At 29.4% G+C, this 20,743-nt stretch overlaps 1 protein-coding gene across 1 annotated transcript; it reads right to left on the bottom strand.

Annotated features, from left to right (window-relative positions):
- Nucleotides 1-137: 137 nt before the first annotated feature.
- LOC119769827 (60S ribosomal protein L13) lies at nt 138-16,198 on the bottom strand. Its single transcript, XM_038263518.1, has 3 exons — nt 16,092-16,198; nt 15,372-15,643; nt 138-725 (listed from the first exon to the last, which is right to left on the bottom strand). The coding sequence occupies exons 2-3, from the start codon at nt 15,612-15,614 to the stop codon at nt 309-311; spliced, it is 660 nt and encodes a 219-aa protein (XP_038119446.1). The 5' UTR covers nt 15,615-15,643; nt 16,092-16,198; the 3' UTR covers nt 138-308.
- Between the last annotated feature and the right edge of the window lie 4,545 nt (nt 16,199-20,743).

Here is a 20,743-nt window from a genome sequence, read left to right as displayed (position 1 = left end):
CTTACAATAGAGACCACAAAATACCTGGGGGCCATTAAAGTGGGATAGTTCGGATAATCGAGTCTGGACCACATCCATAAACCACGTGGATACTTTTTTTTAGAGGGCTTTCGAAGACTAAAAGAGCTAGTTTCGGGTTTAGGGTAATTGGAAATGCTCATCCCAACACGCATTAGTATTTATTCCATCCTGCAGCTGTTTTGCACTCACTTACACGACGACGACGACGCGAATTGAAAAAAGAAGAAAGTAATCAGTAAAATGGTACACACCGGAAGCGTTCAGAGACAAATCAGTAAGTCAACGTTTTACTTCTTGCTCTTCTTCTCGGTGGCCGCGGCCGGGTTCGCCTCGTTCTCGGCGTTCTCCTTGGCCTTCTTGGCGCGGGCCCCAAAGTGGCGCGCGTGCAGACGGGCCTGACGCACCGCCAGGAACGCCGAGAACTTCTTCTCCTTGTCGGTGATCGGGCGGAACTCGACGGCGGGCTTCTCGTTGACGATCGGCAGCACCGGGCCGCGGACCTGGGTCGCCAGCTTGCGCTCCTCCTCGGTCGCTTCGCCCTTGCGCAGCTTCTTCTTCGGGTGGATCGGGAACAGGATCAGCTTGCTGCGGTACTCCTTCAGCCGCTGGATGTTCTGCTGGCGGCTCTCGACCGACTTGTTCTGGCGGCGCGGGTCGACGGCGATGCCGACGGTTTGCGCGAAGCCCTTGGTCAGACCGGCACCCTGCAGGGTGGGGAAAAAGGAGAGAGGAGTGTGGTTAACTTCTTTGCTGTAATTTTGTTTGGTGCAGACTCCGATCTAGGTACTTGAATTTCTGCGTCCCCTTTTTTTGAAAATAAATGGGCTTAAGACGAAGTGTAAACAAAGATGCTACCCATCTTGCTCACTTCACTTGATGGACGAGCAGACTCAATTATATAGTTTTTCTAGAAATATTGACAACTAAAGGAGATTTTTTCAACAAATAATTCAAGAAACCGTCGAGGAAGAGATTCTTCAAGCAACAGAAAATATTGAGAAAAGGAAGATAATCGAAGTATGCAGTTTAAAGAGACTGAAGAAAACATCGGTGGATGGAGCAATATCAAGATTAAGAAGATCAGATTCAGAACTGTATTGTTGTTTGATCATTATTATGCTCAAATTCAATCCCATTCAACGAATCATCTTTGCGGTAAACTTTACGCAGTTGGCCTGGCCGTTTAGAAAAAAAAAACGATGTTGGACGTAATCGCCCCAATGTATTGTGGAATGAGCGGATCTGAGTTCGCTAGTTGGAACGACTGGCAGATGTCAAAAGCATCAATGAATTTATGGAAATATTTTGGTTACCTAAGTTTTACGTTTGGTTACAATCTGTGGTCCTAAAATTTAAAAAAAAAATGTAATAAGATTAGAGCAATCCTCTACGAAATTGGTCTTTTTTCATAAATTTTATTTGTTTGTGTTGTGACAATCGGACCATTAGTTGCTGAGATATCGGCATTAGAAAATGGTTGGTTGTTTGGGTGAGACTTAGAAAACATCAATTTTCCTGTTTTAAATCTTGTCTCAGCAACTACGGATCGTATCAACAAAGTCAAAAAAAAAAAAAAACAAAATATAGAAAATTTTCTCAGCCTTTCCATTTTTTTAATGGGCACTTATTTCAAAAAATAAAAAAAAACTGCGATTATTTTCAAAAAAGTTACCTAAAAATGGCTATAACTTAAAAACGGTGCACTTTATCAAAAAAAAAAAAAAAAAAATCACTTAAGTATTTTTTATTTGCCAATTTTATTTTACATCGAAAAATAAAGTTGAAAATTTTTGCGACCAATGTTTCGATTATTTGAAAAAAATCTGTATTGATTCAAAAAGTTTTTTTGCAAATCAAGTTTTACTAACAAAAAGTTAAATTAAAAATCACCAAAAAATACCGTGTATCATATTTTTCAGTGTAGACCTTATTGAACCTACAACTTTGCCAAAGACACCAAATCGATTAAAAAAATCCTTCAAAAGATACAGATTTTTGAATTTTCATCTTTTTTCAAAGGACAGCTGTCAAATTTGTAAGGAAAAGTTCACACAATAGCTTATAGGACCTTTTCAAATAAAACTCTAGATTTTTTTTAAAGGACCTATAAGCTATTATTTTATACATGGTGTCGATCCAAATCCCAAAATAAAATTCCCTGACTTTTCCCTGACCACCATTTTTTTATTTTCTATTTTTTACTAACATATTGTTTGGAGCGTTTTTATGGTTTCATGCATTTCCCTTTTTGAATATTGAAAATTTAGATATTGAAAAACTTCAATGATTTTTTTATTTATTTATTTTTTATTTTATTTATTCTGAAAAAAATTTAAAAAACTTTTATTTTATTTTGTCAATTATTTTATTCTTATCGAACACCACAAATGAGCAAAAATTTCCTATGTTTTTTAATCTTGTGATGTCATTTTAAATGTTGCCATTTACCTAATAATTAATAATTAAAATTGTTTCAAATTTAAAATTGCGATTAGTTAATTTCACTTCATTTCCTAAAGAAAAATGAAAGTTAAAAGTTTAAAAAAAACAATTGAAAATTTGATTTAACGTAAAAAGTCATGTTTAATTTTAAAAGTGATGCCTTTTGGCGAATTTTCAAACGAATTAGGCCAATGCCATTTTTTATTGTGTTTTTATTAAAAAAAAAACTGAAGGTTTTGGAGACAAAAACTGAAGGTTTTGGAGACAAAAACTGAAGGTTTTGGAGACAAAAACATAAAAAAAAATATATAATTTTGTAGAACCTTAAAAAAGATAAAAATATGTTTGCTACCTTGACCAGAGCCAACAGACGATCATTCACACGATACATATATTTTAATAAAAAAATAAAATACAACCTGATCGAGCTTCTCAAAAGTCATTATTTATCAAACTTAGATATTTGGGTGTTTTGGAATAGATTCCAAATTTAAGCTCGATCTGACCACGGGAACCCCTCCTTGTAAGCCCTTGAATTTTGTTTGGGAAAAATATGTAAAATGTAGTTGTACAATCCCTATGAAATCTCGGATGCTGGATCTTAATTAAAGTTGAAACAACTTTTCCGAAGAGACCATATTTTATAAATTCTTGACTCTCAAATTCCTTTATACCTACAGGGTTGTTACGGAGAAATCGAAAAAAAAAGTCCGCGCCATCCCAAATTCCAATCGGCACAAAATCCGCGTCATTTTAAGAAAAATAATTATGCGACAAACATACAAAAGAGTTTCATAATAAATTCAGTTTTGTAATCCCTTGAAACGCTGAAAATGTATTTTTGCTAGGATTAGGTCAACTAGAAGGGAAAAGCCAAAACAAACATTTTGGCAAATTTATTTTATTTTTAAATTCAACATTTAGAAAATTTAGATCTAAAACTGAACCAAATCTAAATAAAGAAAAATAATAAAATTTAAAAATTCTAATAAATCCTTGATCTTGAGATTCAAAATTTAAGATACAGTTCATACTCGATGATCTTAACAAAGCGTCACTTAGAAAAATCGAAGCAAATTTTGCAACATCTTCTCTCAATTTCTCTAATCGAAAAAAATAACTCCAAAAATACTTAAAATTTTATCAGGTTTTCTGTAATCTAAGATGGTAACAAAAATGGCAGCATTTAAGAACCTAGGAATTTACGAATTTTAAGAATTTTAAGAATTTAAGAATTTAAGAATTTACGAATTTTAAGAATTTAAGAATTTAAGAATTTAAGAATTTAAGAATTTAAGAATTTAAGAATTTAAGAATTTAAGAATTTAAGAATTTAAGAATTTAAGAATTTAAGAATTTAAGAATTTAAGAATTTAAGAATTTAAGAATTTAAGAATTTAAGAATTTAAGAATTTAAGAATTTAAGAATTTAAGAATTTAAGAATTTAAGAATTTAAGAATTTAAGAATTTAAGAATTTAAGAATTTAAGAATTTAAGAATTTAAGAATTTAAGAATTTAAGAATTTAAGAATTTAAGAATTTAAGAATTTAAGAATTTAAGAATTTAAGAATTTAAGAATTTAAGAATTTAAGAATTTAAGAATTTAAGAATTTAAGAATTTAAGAATTTAAGAATTTAAGAATTTAAGAATTTAAGAATTTAAGAATTTAAGAATTTAAGAATTTAAGAATTTAAGAATTTAAGAATTTAAGAATTTAAGAATTTAAGAATTTAAGAATTTAAGAATTTAAGAATTTAAGAATGTAAGAATTTAAGAATTTAAGAATTTAAGAATTTAAGAATTTAAGAATTTAAGAATTTAAGAATTTAAGAATTTAAGAATTTAAGAATTTAAGAATTTAAGAATGTAAGAATGTAAGAATTTAAGAATTTAAGAATTTAAGAATTTAAGAATTTAAGAATTTAAGAATTTAAGAATTTAAGAATTTAAGAATTTAAGAATTTAAGAATTTAAGAATTTAAGAATTTAAGAATTTAAGAATTTAAGAATTTAAGAATTTAAGAATTTAAGAATATAAGAATTTAAGAATTTAAGAATTTAAGAATTTAAGAATTTAAGAAGTTAAGAATTTAAGAAAAATAATTCTTGGTCTCTTGATTGTAGTTTTTTTATTTTTTTCTAATTCTTTTAGTTTTTAATTCAAAAATTTCGGATCTTTAAAAAAAAAATAATATGAAACCAAATCGATTAAAAAAATCCTTCAAAAGATACAGATTTTTGAATTTTCATCTTTTTTCAAAGGACAGCTGTCAAATTTGTAAGGAAAAGTTCACACAATAGCTTATAGGACCTTTTCAAATAAAACTCTAGATTTTTTTTAAAGGACCTATAAGCTATTATTTTTTATACATGGTGTCGATCCAAATCCCAAAATAAAATTCCCTGACTTTTCCCTGACCACCATTTTTTTTATTTTCTATTTTTTACTAACATATTGTTTGGAGCGTTTTTATGGTTTCATGCATTTCCCTTTTTGAATATTGAAAATTTAGATATTGAAAAACTTCAATGATTTTTTTATTTATTTATTTTTTATTTTATTTATTCTGAAAAAAAATTTAAAAAACTTTTATTTTATTTTGTCAATTATTTTATTCTTATCGAACACCACAAATGAGCAAAAATTTCCTATGTTTTTTAATCTTGTGATGTCATTTTAAATGTTGCCATTTACCTAATAATTAATAATTAAAATTGTTTCAAATTTAAAATTGCGATTAGTTAATTTCACTTCATTTCCTAAAGAAAATGAAAGTTAAAAGTTTAAAAAAACAATTGAAAATTTGATTTAACGTAAAAAGTCATGTTTAATTTTAAAAGTGATGCCTTTTGGCGAATTTTCAAACGAATTAGGCCAATGCCATTTTTTATTGTGTTTTTATTAAAAAAAAAACTGAAGGTTTTGGAGACAAAAACTGAAGGTTTTGGAGACAAAAACTGAAGGTTTTGGAGACAAAAACATAAAAAAAAATATATAATTTTGTAGAACCTTAAAAAAGATAAAAAATATGTTTGCTACCTTGACCAGAGCCAACAGACGATCATTCACACGATACATATATTTTAATAAAAAAAAAATAAAATACAACCTGATCGAGCTTCTCAAAAAGTCATTATTTATCAAACTTAGATATTTGGGTGTTTTGGAATAGATTCCAAATTTAAGCTCGATCTGACCACGGGAACCCCTCCTTGTAAGCCCTTGAATTTTGTTTGGGAAAAATATGTAAAATGTAGTTGTACAATCCCTATGAAATCTCGGATGCTGGATCTTAATTAAAGTTGAAACAACTTTTCCGAAGAGACCATATTTTATAAATTCTTGACTCTCAAATTCCTTTATACCTACAGGGTTGTTACGGAGAAATCGAAAAAAAAAGTCCGCGCCATCCCAAATTCCAATCGGCACAAAATCCGCGTCATTTTAAGAAAAATAATTATGCGACAAACATACAAAAGAGTTTCATAATAAATTCAGTTTTGTAATCCCTTGAAACGCTGAAAATGTATTTTTGCTAGGATTAGGTCAACTAGAAGGGAAAAGCCAAAACAAACATTTTGGCAAATTTATTTTATTTTTAAATTCAACATTTAGAAAATTTAGATCTAAAAACTGAACCAAATCTAAATAAAGAAAAATAATAAAATTTAAAAATTCTAATAAATCCTTGATCTTGAGATTCAAAATTTAAGATACAGTTCATACTCGATGATCTTAACAAAGCGTCACTTAGAAAAATCGAAGCAAATTTTGCAACATCTTCTCTCAATTTCTCTAATCGAAAAAAATAACTCCAAAAATACTTAAAATTTTATCAGGTTTTCTGTAATCTAAGATGGTAACAAAAATGGCAGCATTTAAGAACCTAGGAATTTACGAATTTTAAGAATTTTAAGAATTTAAGAATTTAAGAATTTACGAATTTTAAGAATTTAAGAATTTAAGAATTTAAGAATTTAAGAATTTAAGAATTTAAGAATTTAAGAATTTAAGAATTTAAGAATTTAAGAATTTAAGAATTTAAGAATTTAAGAATTTAAGAATTTAAGAATTTAAGAATTTAAGAATTTAAGAATTTAAGAATTTAAGAATTTAAGAATTTAAGAATTTAAGAATTTAAGAATTTAAGAATTTAAGAATTTAAGAATTTAAGAATTTAAGAATTTAAGAATTTAAGAATTTAAGAATTTAAGAATTTAAGAATTTAAGAATTTAAGAATTTAAGAATTTAAGAATTTAAGAATTTAAGAATTTAAGAATTTAAGAATTTAAGAATTTAAGAATTTAAGAATTTAAGAATTTAAGAATTTAAGAATTTAAGAATTTAAGAATTTAAGAATTTAAGAATTTAAGAATTTAAGAATTTAAGAATTTAAGAATTTAAGAATTTAAGAATTTAAGAATTTAAGAATGTAAGAATTTAAGAATTTAAGAATTTAAGAATTTAAGAATTTAAGAATTTAAGAATTTAAGAATTTAAGAATTTAAGAATTTAAGAATTTAAGAATTTAAGAATGTAAGAATGTAAGAATTTAAGAATTTAAGAATTTAAGAATTTAAGAATTTAAGAATTTAAGAATTTAAGAATTTAAGAATTTAAGAATTTAAGAATTTAAGAATTTAAGAATTTAAGAATTTAAGAATTTAAGAATTTAAGAATTTAAGAATTTAAGAATTTAAGAATTTAAGAATATAAGAATTTAAGAATTTAAGAATTTAAGAATTTAAGAATTTAAGAAGTTAAGAATTTAAGAAAAATAATTCTTGGTCTCTTGATTGTAGTTTTTTTATTTTTTTCTAATTCTTTTAGTTTTTAATTCAAAAATTTCGGATCTTTAAAAAAAAAATAATATGAATTATTTTGTTTGGGTTTTTTTTAATGCTTTTTTTTCCTAATTTTATTTCCTAATTTCTTTAATTCAATTTTGAATGTTAGAGCTGTAATTTTTTAATGTTTTTTTTCTTCAAGAATGCTTAAATTTAAAAAAATATTTCTACTGGTAGAATCCCATCTAAAATTCAATGGTGGAGTCCGCTTCTGTTATGTCCAATCAAGGTCATATTTGGGATATAAGCACAGTACACCCGCTGGAACATGCCCCAATAATATTTTTTGTTACATCCTAATGTCTGTATCTTCAGGAAGAGTTTAAAATATGATTAAGATTCACAAGATTAAAATTGAATAAAAGTATAAAAGAATACTCAATAAGGGTAAAAAACATAAAAGAAATTAAATATTCAGAGTCAGTATGTTTTAAAATGAGTTGAGTGTAGTAAGTAGTACAGTAGTTGTTCGGTAACTGAGCGTTGTTTAACTGGGCTGCTTTTTAACTGGGCGCTCGATAACTGGGCTGTAGCCCAGTTAAAAAGCAGACAAACGTCAAAATACCAAAACAAACCAAAATGACCGAGGGGTTAATGGATGCAAAAATCGTGTTCAATAAATATACAACGTTTTTCAAACTTTTTTTTTATTTCGAGTCACAATTAAAGAAATATGAAAAGTAAGCATTGTAAATAAATTTGAGTAACATTTATTTTTATATTTCATCAAGAAAATATTATGCATCAGTGGTCCCCTCGTAATATTTCGTTCAGCCCAGTTAGCGAGCAGCATTCGGTGACTGGGCTACGTTCTCAGCCCAGTTACCGAACAAATACTGTACATTTATTTAGGAATTCCTCAACAACACATTTAAAAAAAAATATCTGTTCATAATCTTCATCTTTCGACATTTCTTATTAAGGAAATACAAACAAAAATTTCGAAGTTTTTAAACTCAACGGAAAAAAACAAAATATCCTGATTCTTTATAATATTTGTCTTTGTAACTTGAAAGTAATTTAATCTCTCTCAATATTTTTTTTAATCAAAATTGCTACCGCGCGAAATCTGCGCCAAATTCGCGCCGTCCGTAACAACCCTGTTTATTCCATATTTTTTTGTTTTATTTATTAAATTCTTGAATTTAATTCTTTAGTTTTTAATTCCATTTCACCATCACTATTTTGCTTACATTTTCGATTACACAAAGTTAGATTACTTTGGATCATTTTTAAATCATAGTTCAGTTTAATTTTGAGAAAAATAAAAATTTAGGTAAGGAATACTTACGTAAAATTTTGGAAAAATTTCTAACCTTACATTTTTTATGATTGTAGAAAAGAATTTAGAAAAATAAGAAATTAACAATTCAAAGATATAAGAATTTCAGAATTTTCAAAATTTAGAATATTTAAGCTTTACAATTTTAGATTTTTTTTTAATTGTCAAATGTTCGAATTTTTTAACTTTTGAATTAAATCATTCAATTTTTGTATGATGTATGATTTTCTCTATGGTCCCTATATGCTGAGCAAACGACCAATTTTAGAACAAATCTCTGAGGATGGTGGGGCAACTCATTATATTGTCCCACCCTGTGTGCACTAGTAATTTGTAATTTTCAGTTGAACGCAAATCTAAAGCAAATCCAAATTATTTGATTTTTATATCTAAGCATATTGCAAACAAGCAACGCGCGAAGAAATGCCAAATGCAACTTTTCGTTGCTGTTCCTTTTCTTCGTGACCCTTTTTTTATAAAAAATAAATATTATCAATGTTGCAAAGTTTGGTCTGGAAGACATTCAAATACGTCATCAAGGGCGAATTTTCAAAAAGAAATGAAATTTTGTAGTAATATTTTTAAGATCATCGAAATTCCCTGACTTTCCCTGACTTTTCCAGGTCAAATAAAATTCCCTGACAATTCCAGGTTTTCCCTGACTTTTCCAGAAATCGACACCATGTTATATGTTTTTAGGACCTATTCAAAAAAAACTCTAGAAATGAGCCTTTTTCGGACTTTTTTTTTGTAATTTTCAACATGGCTGAAACCAGGGTTGCAAATGAGCGAGCGCTCACGGAAGGCTTGCTCGCTCCAGCTGGAGCGTGAGTTTTTATCAGGTAGCTCGTGCTCGCTCACGCTCACCGGAGCGTTTTGCGCTCACGTGAGCTGGTGAGCCAAAGTAGGTAGTTGTTTTTTCCTGTTGAAGCATCTGCCTGTTTGAAACGAAATTTCTTTCGCAAAGATGATCTTAGCACAGGCAGCAAAAACAATCAAGAAAGTGGTCGAACAAACAAAAGTAGGCAATGAAATGGATTTGATCAGCGAACCGAAATTTACGTTCTATTTAAAATATAGACATTTTTCGAACAAGGAACAAAAAACTAAATTCATAATGTAAACATTCATTGACGTGAAGAGATGCACTGTTTATTCACAAATCAAATCCATATTGGACCATATTGTATTGTTGTTATGTACACAAATATTGAAAATTTATGTATATTTTATTTATTTTTAAATAATCTTTTAAGCAGTAACAATTATCCATGATCAAGAAATCATATATAACTTGTAATTGAATATTTTCAGAGGTTTGGTTGCGAAAATGTTGAATAAAATCCACTTGTTGGAAGAAGAGCCAACCTTTCCGTGGTGAAAAATATTGATTTGAGCCAAAAGGGTTATTTCAACCCTTAGGAATTTTGAGGCTATATTTAAAATAGAACTGTTTCAAAAATGTTACCCTATTTTCTAAAATGTTTGCTAAATAAAGATTAACCTTATAGAAATGATTAGCCGTTTCTAATCACTGAATCACTGAAACATTTAATAAACGGAATAACTTTTTTTAATGGTAGCTCATTCTGACCCGCAATCTGGAAATGTAGTCAAAACACTGATTAGGTACATAAAACAGTTTAATGTTATATTTTATTCAACTAAGCATTTAACCTTGAATCGAACTTACCAAAGCATAAATCCTCTTGAATCAATTCATTGTATTGTAAGTTTTTCTAAGGTTTACAGGCCCTTTTATTTAGGCGTCTATACCGCTCCGCCCCTCTCTGCTACAATAAGGCCTTTAAATTCTAAAATGTTTATACATTCAACTGTATGTCTAAAAAATTATTCGACCCTTGCGAATCCAATCTTTTATGTAAAAACATGATTGATGAAAATAAGCTATTCCAATTCATATATCATAAAATTTGTTCACAAAGTCATATTTCCACAGCCCTACTGCACCTTACGCAAAAATTCCATCTAGAATTGAAAAAAAAACTTTCTCATAAACGTTAAATGATTAGCGACACGTCCAAAATGAGCGCTCCGTGAGCGAAATATGAGCGTGAGCGAGAGCGTGGAGCAAACGCGAGCTGAAAAAATCGGAGCAAACGTGAGCGCGGGCAAACGTGAGCTAGCTCGCGCAGCGCTCCTCCTCACGAATGAGCGATAAGTGAGCGCTCACGAGCGCGTGAGGAACGCAACACTGGTGGCCACCCTGGGTGCACCACATCAAATTCTACTTTTTTTCTCCAATTCGATGTTTGTGGATCAAAGTAAAGTATTTCCTGCATTATTGTACCAAAATTAAGCCATTTACTATTTTTAAGATAAGCAAACAGCTCTGGGCGTTAGAGGGTTATTTTTTTTTTTTTTTTTTTTTTTTTTTGGGAGGGTGATCTAGCCGCACATCGTTGATGTCGAAACCTCTAAACTGGGCCCTCGTCCTGTCACGTCCGTCAGTAGTCTTGTCGTACATTACAACTAGAACCAGATCTGCCAATGAATTAGTACACTTCGACCAAATAAACACTGACGCTGTATGGATCTGACTCTAGAATAAATGCACAGTTGTGTCTTATTCATAAGTCCAAAATGTTCAATTTTTCATATAAGTCCAAATATTCATTTGCGGATAACTACCTAACTTGAATTGAATAAAATTGAGATTTTAAGTAACATATCCGAAAGCTACTCTTATCTCTAATCCCCGACATTTTAATTAATAGCCAAAAAAATCTAGAACGTTTCTTTTAAAACCTGTCTGGCTTCTTAAAAAAAAATAGAGTAACATTTCAAGTCGTGAATTGAAAAAGAGACGACCATTTGATCGTCAGAATTCCAGTAGATCCTCGATTCGCAACAATGGTCGATACAATCATAATCCGACAGTCGTTAGTTCAACAGATCAACGAATTTGGTCCGATATCATTTCACTATTGATTGATCGAGACTCTATGGAAATTTTGACAAATCAGAATGGTTTTTATGCAACTTGAATGAAAATCACCGATTCTGATAGAATTACTAAATTCACTATTACTAATTTTGTCCCTAAATAACTAAATGCAAAGTATAAACAGTTGATATTTATAGTTAAAATCCTAAATTCTACAAAAACTGATTTTTTAAAAAAATAAGAAAATAAAAATATTGAAATAACAAGCCATAGTTTCAACATTTGCACGGAAAAGTTGTTTTAAAATGCATTTTACACTAGTTCAGTTGCTTTGCAATCATTAGTTTTCAAAAAATGTAAAATTTGACGAAAACCAAAATTTTTGCAAAAAAAAATTTTTTGCGATAATAAACATCAAAAATTTTCAAAAATTCAAATGATTTTTAAATCAACCGAAACATGCTAAAAATGATTCTAAGCGCAGGGGAATGCATTCAAAATTAATTTCCACTGATTGCACTTAAATTTTCATTGAAATATTAGAGTTTAAAAAAAAAATATTTTTTTTTGCCTCCTGATTTTGAGCCAACTTTGAAGGGGGACAAAACTTAAAATAAAATTTGTACCAGCCTTAGCATTTTTTGCAACACTTTAAATATCGTTGCTTTAAAAATAAATTCAGGAAAAAAAGTTAAAACCATAAAATAAATCACCAAATTATAAAATCTAGGGATTTAATGCTTCATAATTCTCGCCAAAACTTAACTCTGGAAAATCGAAACACGAAATGTCTATTATTTTCTTATCTAAATTTCTCTAAACTAAAATATGACTCCGAAAATGATCCGAACTAAGAAAATGGCAAAAAAAAATAATTTAATAATTTAAAACTTTAGTAATTTAATAATTTAAAAATTTAAAAATTTAAAATTTAAAAATTTAAAAATTTAAGAATTCAAAAATTTAAAAATTTAATAATTTAATATTTTAATAATTTAATAATTTGATAACTTAAAAACTTTCTTAAAACATTAAAAATTAACAAAAAAAAATCAATTATTATATTTTCGAAATTTTTCAATTGAATAATTCTTCTTTTAAGTTTTTTGAGTCTATAAGTTTTATAAGTTCAAATTATGAATTCTTTTTTTTATTATTTGAACATGTAAATTCTGGAGTTTCAAATTGTTAAATTCCAGATTTCTTATTTTTTTTTTTAAATTTTAACATTACATTTTGCTTTTAGACGAAGATTTTAGCAAATTTATAAGTGGATTTCGTCATATTGTGATAATTGGGAATAGAATCAATTCTACCTGAATCAGAGTGGCAACAGAATTTTAATTTTTTTCAATAAACCAAAAATTTAAAAAAATATTTTTATATTGAAAAAACATAGAAAATCTAAAAAGTTTCACAGCTTCAAATTTTTAAAATTCTGTAATTTTTCGAATTTTGTTATTTTGATTTTAATAAAATTGGTATTTTTTTAATTGTTAAGCAGATGTTTTAAAAATAATGAGTTCTAATGTTATGTTAAATTTATATAACAAATCTCAATACATTAAAAAAAATCGCTCCTTGAAGATTATTTCAAAGTTTCGTATTAGGAAAAAAAAAGCAATCAATAATTTTTAGAAGAAAATTTTCTTCATTTACAACTTCTTAGAAATTGATGTTTTCGCACTTAACGAAAAAAAATGAATTCATTTAATTCGTAATAATATTTTCCTTTGTAATTTGAAAGAATTTCTATCGTTCTCAATTATTTTGTTTATCAAAATTGCTATCCGCGCGAAATCCGCGCCTGAGCAAAATTAGCCAGCAAATCCGCGCCAGATCCGCGCCGTCCGTAACAACCCTGAAATTTTAATCTGAACTTTTAAAATTTGATTAAAAAAAACTATTAAATTATAAAAAAAAAGTTTCGAATTTTTGAAATTTTGAATGTTCAGATCTTTTTTGTTTTTTTTGCCAAGAGTTTTTTTGAGTGTATCTTTTTATCAATTCATAAAATATTTTTTTTATTTTTGATTCTTTATATGTTTAAAAAAAATTAAAAAAGACATTTTCTGAGCCGTGATGGAGCAAAACATTTTCTGAGTACGTGATGGAGCAAAATCTTGTATAATGCCGTTCTACGCATAATTGTCCCATGTCAGTTTTTGACGATTTTGATTTTATGCCATTTTAAAGTTTAGTCTGATGTGTACTTTAAGAAAAACACATAAAATCTGATACTTTGTTCGGTCGGAATCGGAAATCGGTCGAAAAATTTCAATCGCATTTTTCTCAGTTGCACTTTTTTGAACATGGGACAATTATGCGTAGAACGGCAGTATAGAACATCGAAAAAATCCTGCTTCTTTTTTTTACAATTGATAGTAACTCTGGAACTTTGAAATCGGGCAATTAGTTTCTTAGATACAGCCTCACAAAGAATTCGAATCGATGAAAATTATTTTTTTTTACGTGTCACCTTATAAAGCCTGTAATTTTCAAGTGACGATATCTCGAAAACAATTGGTCCAATTTCATTGTTGAAAAATTGAAATTTTGTAATCGTATCAATATTTTTTTTTTTAAATTTTAAAATCAAGCTTTGCGTTTGAAAAGGTCAACAAATAGAATTTTTTTCTAATTTCATAGTTTAGACCAAAATAATTTATTTTTGAAATATTCTTATTGGAAAGAAGATTAGAAAATTTCGCAACCAGTTAAAAAACTACAGGCTAATTAGGTTTCAGAGAGGTAGTTTAAGAATTTTTCTTGAATAATTTAACCTAAAAATGGCTACCAAAAAATTCAAAAAGTCAAAGTAGTTATGTCACAGACATAACCGGAATGGCGTAGACTACGTAAAGTTTTGAGATGTGGACATTGAGTTTTTCATATCTTAATTTTGAAGAATTAGCTAGATACTTGAAATACATTAACGGAATAAGATCGTAAATGGGAGATGGACCCCCCGACTAAACAGAACTTAACACTCCAGTCAACTCAACTGCCATGTAACCATACTTTGAATGTGTTGGTAAATCTTTGACTAGAAAGCCTTGTTTAAACAATGGAAACATCGAATGGAGGAGAGAAAAACGAAAAACGATTTTTGCCAACAATGAAAGTTTTATAGCAAATTGCTGAATAATTTTCGAATCGAATGGAACATAAATCGTGTCGATTCGATTAGAGGGAAGGAAGATAAAAGCGTTTGACGGATGACGCAGTAATCCAGGGCCTTCGGCCCGGGTTTTTTGGAATGACACCCCAGTACCTTCGACAAAGACGTAAGTCTACGTCAAAATAGAAATGTGAGCCGGAAACATGGAGTGAAACTTTCGCAGCTTTCATGGTAAACTTCACAGCAACTGGACAGAATGTTGTTGCACTTTTGACATCTCGTTCAAACTAGAAAACGATTCGCTTAGTGAAATTTTGCAAAAGAACTTTTTGAAGTCAATTTTACATTTAAAAATGGTTTTTCGTTTTTGTTCGTGCATATTCAATACTTTCCAGCAATAAAAAACAAAACGTTCATCACTACCTAAGCTGAAAAGTTTGCACTTTTTGTCAACTAAAAGATATCGGAAAATGTTTTTTTAAAAAAATTAAAGGAGCAAAGTTTGTCAGTTTTTGTAATAAAACGTTCTAACAAAAATGGATAACTGTCTATTTTTGTGAATTTTTTAGATCGCAGAAATCACAGATTCGATCAAATCGAGTTCTGTAAAGTTCTAGAAATCCTGTCAAAATTAAATCACCATTCCAGTTTAATTTGGAGGCTTTCCAATTCGTGTAAGTTGGACACCCCTGACCCCCGCCGTGTAATCAAAATCCAGCATCGCTACCTCCACGAATCAACTCACCTTCAGCTCGGCCAGGGTGAATCCACGTCCCGGGCGGATCTTGGTGTTGTAGCGGGCGGACGGGCAACGCACGACCGGGCGCAGCGGACCGGCAGCCGGCCGGGGGAACACCGCCTTAGCCTTCTTGATGCGGTTCTGCCTGCGGCGGTACTTCCGGGCGGGCTGGTTGAACCAGGTCCGGATGTGCCGCTGCCAGTACTTGTGGAAGTGGCCATTAGATATCATATGATTTCCCTTCACCATCTTGGTCGAGTTTGGTTATCCTCGGGGCCCTGTGTTCCGGAGACAGAAGAGAAGAAAACAAAACACATGAGAACGAAACGTCATCGAAGGCCCCGCCAGCTGTCAAAGTGTGTGCGCAAAACATGCAGAACCCGGTGGCGACTCGCAAACATAACCTCGGGATTATTTTTTGGAAATTATTCCTTTCAAAACTTTTCAACCATTGTAAGAATCCATTTATTTAACATTATTGCCATTGAATTTCAAAGCACACGTCAAGAGTTGCCCCAACAAGAAAAAGCATTCTCGAGCGCGACAACCAAAAAATTGTAAACAAAACTGGGGCACACAAAAATCCCATTTTCTCGCCAAATTCACCAAATTTCTCCACTAATCCACCGAGCACACATAAATCGCCACCGGTTCCATCAATTGTCGCACAATTCGCAACACAATTTCAACCATTTCACAACGAAAAATCGAAATTTCTTCGCGTACCTCGATAAAAATGTGTTCACACAACTACCGTACAGGCCGGAAAAGAGAGAGAACGGGCGAAAGAGACAGAGCTATGACAGTTGGCGCCAGGCGGAAATGCGCACTGTCAAATGCCGGGGAACATTCGGATGTTACGTGCCGCGAGGGGCGCCTCCAAGCGGTCGATACGGAAAACCAAACTCGGGTGAAGGAGCCTGCAAATAGGCAACATGCAGATCATGAAATTGGAAGCAGCGAAAAAAAATGTTTTTGGAAATTTTAGCCGACAATTTAAATATTTATCAAAGGAAAATAGAGTAAGTTTCCTGCTTGATTCCTGCATATTTTAACATTTTTGGCAAAAATATTTCAATAGAATTAACCTCTAAGCAGTAAGCAGTGTGAGGCGAAATCAAATGATTTAAATTTGCTGATTTGAATGCGAAAGATTTAAATAATTTTGTATTCGACACAATATTTATTTACTTTTGAAAATATATCGTTGCATCATAAGGCCGAATCATAAAAGGCAGAACTTTGAAATGTCAAACAATAAAGAGACAAGTTTTAGGATAAGTCATTAAAAATATTCAGCAGAAAAATTCAACAATAACAAAACTAGAAAAAAAACATTGTTTTGAAAATTTCAGGCTTATAAAATAACACAAATATAAGAGTTCAAAGATTTATACTTTTAAAAAATTAACCTCAAAATTCTTTACTGCTCTAAGAATTTTATTGATTTAAAAAAAGATCTCAAAATACAAACAAATTAAAAACGGTCCGTACTCGAAACTTCAGGTAATCATTCACGAGCTTTATCATTTTTGTCAAAATTTGGGTTTCTGACAGGATCTCCGACGTGACTACAAAAATGCTCCATCTTACTCGTCATCGTTTCTTATCTTGTGTGTTTCTACAGATAGCAGGTAAAATTTCACTTCAAGAATAAAAATGAAGTGTTTTCGAATGATAAAATTTTTCAAAGCAAATATCTGAAAAAAAGGTATTTAAATTATGGATAACCAAATTACCAGAGAAAATAATTTTTAAATACAATATTGAAAATTTAAGAACTCAAAGCCTTTAAATTTTCAAGTTGTGTTTTAAATTAGTTTCGAGTTATTGTGTAATTTTCTTATCTGAGAATTTATAAATTATTAAATATCAGATTTTTCAGTTTTGTTAATTTTAAGCTTTAAAATATTTTTTTTTGTCTTTTTGATTTTTTGTGATTAGAATTTTTGAAATATCTGTGAAAGCCTTCTGGTAATTTAATTTTTATAACCTCTTGTGATCTCCTGTGAAAATATATTTTCAAGTTTAATCTTGGAAAATTAAATTTGTCAATTTGTATATTTTTTAGTTTATTTTAATGCCGTTCTCACTGAGGATAGGCTATAAAATCACTCGAAAATTGAGCTTCTTAAATACACCTCATAGAGAATCATTTTCTGAGCAAATCGACGCCAACATTTCAAAAAGCATCATGTACAAACCATGCGTTTTGATAAAAACGCATTTGAAAGTTGAGCATCCATTTTCAATTCCCATTTTAATATAAGAGCAAAATAAGATGTTCTAATGATAACAAACGATGAAAAACGTTGCTTTTATTGATACTTGAACATCCAAATTCAATAAAACATTATTTCCGTAATTTTATTTGAGAAAAACAAACATAACTTCTTTTGAAATCACCAACGTCTATATCACCCTGCTGTCACTGAGGGGCGCTTTGTTATGATTCGTTTTCTTCGCCGAATGTACATGGCGCTTTTTCATGTTGCTTTTTTCGTCACGAGGTTTATGTAGCCTTTTGTTTGACAGGTTGACAGGGCTATATAAACAGGGACTGCTGATGGCAGAGATTTTGTTTATGTTACTTTATTTAAAATCATGATTAAACAGACTTTACTTAAGTAACTTTTGCTCATTTTTGGTGGAGAGGTAGCTGATTAGGAGTACTTTCAAAATATACAATAACCCAGAAAGTGTCAAAATGTACATGATGCCTTTTGAAATGTTACCGTCGAAATGTCTGTGTGTGATGGTGATCAAAATAATTGCACTCGATTATCTCGGGAGTGGCTGAACCGATTTTGACCGTTTTGGTCTCATTCGATCGGTCTTACAAGTTACTATCTATTAATTATGATGTTTAGTGAAGTATTTTTTTTACATTTTTTATAAGTTTAAATTTTATAATTTTGTTATTGTTTTTTATTTTCATAAATAATTTATTTTTTCAGTTTTTTTATTTTTTTTTAAATTTTGTAACTAATATAACCATTTTTTTTAAATATTTTTTCAATCATCAAAATATTACTTTAAGATTTTCAATTCTTTTTTATTTTTTTACTTCTTAGAATTTTGAAAATTTAATAGTTAAAATTACCCAATTGTGGGTGATATGTAGCATATTTAACCCGTCAAATTGAAATTAAACATTCAAAAACTAATAAATTTTTAAGTGAAACGCAAACTGTTTTTAGATTTTTTTTTGAAATTTGAATTTCTTAGTGAAAAGGTTTGATTTTTAACATACTCTTGAAAATTTAAAATTTCAAAAGCCTTTGAATTTGCCATTTTTTATTTTTTAACTAGTTTTTTTTAGTTATATAATTTTTGAATTATTAACTTTCTGAATTTATTTTTAAATCTTGAAAACTTTATTTTTGAAAATATATTTTTTATGTTTTGAACTATTTTTTGTTTATTTTTATAAATAATTTTAGTTTTATGCATTTTGGAATTTCGGAACTTATACAACCATGAAAATAACGACATTTTTTTATTTTCGATTTCTTAAATTTTTGAGTTTTAACAGAATAATAGATTGAATCAATTCTTGATTTATCATGTTTATTTTTTTATTTTATAATTAAAATAAACCGCTTTCAGAAAATAATTTTGGGTGATAAATTACATATTTTGACTAAACACTTGAGTTTTAACATTTAATTTTTTTTAATTTTTTAAGTTTTGCGCAAACTTTTTTTAAATTTTAAAATTTTGACTTTGGTACGCATTTTTTTTCAATTTTAGAAATTATAAATTTTTTAACGGTACACATCAACCATAGCTTTTGCACCCAGATTTCTGTTACAGACATTTTAGTATTTTCAATACTATGGGAACTATCGATATAATTTTTTATTCATCCCCTAAATTGCTGTCTTGTTATTTACAACGAAGTTTGACTATTTTTGCAATCAAATTCTTGCAGGATTGGGTCCGTAAGTTTAACAATTTTGTAATAAGAAGACAGCCACTTCCTTGATTGCTGTGCATCCTTAATTTCGGAATTTTTAAGATTGTTTTTTAGATTTGTTTTGAATTTCAATTTTCTGATGAATTCGATTTTTTTGTTTTTTTTTATATCTATAAGATTTTTTTTTTTCCATGGAAATAACGATTTTTTAAATTGAAATTATTTTTTTTTCAATTTTACAGATTTTAAGATTTTTTCAATTCTTTTTGTTTTGTGTGTGTGTGTGTGTGTGTGTGTGTGCAACCAACCAAACGGGACCACGCGGCCGCTTCTTACAAATTGAGTTGTTTTTTAGTATTTTTTATATCTACATTCTATACATGCACATAACTCGCATAGGCATTTGGAAGGTGTTAACTCTGCCGAGCTTCGGTGACCCATTTCTACGCTGGCTAGCCGAGCGCGAGGTACTTCAGCTTTATCGACAAGCCTTGCCCTGAAGAACGTTTGCACCAATCGGATTCAAACGTTATTTAGAACTTCCAACCCCTTGTCAAATGGACAAGGACCCAGCGCGTATATAGTTGGTAGTAACAGTATTCCTAATTCCAGTCATAGCTCACCAAGTCGCGATGGCCTAGTGGTTAGCATTTTTGCTTACCAATCCAAAGGACGGGGGATCGAACCCCGACTCGAGTGACTTGGATTTTTCGTTCATGTTCAGAGTTTCAAGATTTATATTTCCTATATTTTCACGTTGGGAGCAGATGGGAATCGAACCCAGGACCATTTGCTTACAAAGCGAACACCGTAACCAGTCAGCCACGGCCGCTCCTTAAGATTTTTTCAATTCTTTTTGTTTTATTTCTAAAATATTAAAATGTTGAATTTGCATGAATTTAAATTTTTAAATTCAAAAAATGATGTAACTAAGCTAAAAACCTTTAGAATTTTTGATGACAGAATCTAAAAAAATAGATTTTGATTCTAAATTTCAATTTAAGAATTTAAAAATTATGAAATCTCGAAGTTTTAAATTTTAGATTTTTCTTTTTTTTTAACTTTTGTTTTTCAGTTTTAAATTTATAGATATCAAGAATTTTTTAATTTTTATTTCATTTCTAAAATATCAAAATATTAAATTTGATATTGAATAATTCATGAATGTATTTTTTCAATTTGAATAAAAATAAATAAATGATCTAACTAAGCTAAAATCTTCTGATTTTTTTGATGACAGAATCTGATTTTGACTCTAAATTATAACTTCAAATTTGTTTAACTACTAAAATCTGTAGTTTTATGGTTTTCAGTATAGAGCGGATGACCTTGAATTGTCTAAATTTTAGAATTTGTGATTTCTAAATTTTTGAATTATTTTTTTTGTTTTGAAATTTTACAATTAATTTAAAAACTTTAAGATAATCGAATTTTGGATGAGAAAATCTTTAAAACACAT

The sequence above is a fragment of the Culex quinquefasciatus genome, chromosome 3 (genome assembly GCF_015732765.1).
Source record: "Culex quinquefasciatus strain JHB chromosome 3, VPISU_Cqui_1.0_pri_paternal, whole genome shotgun sequence".
Taxonomy (NCBI): domain Eukaryota; kingdom Metazoa; phylum Arthropoda; class Insecta; order Diptera; family Culicidae; genus Culex; species Culex quinquefasciatus.
The sequence above is the reverse complement of the archived record's forward strand: the minus strand, read 5'-3'. Positions and strand labels throughout refer to the sequence as shown.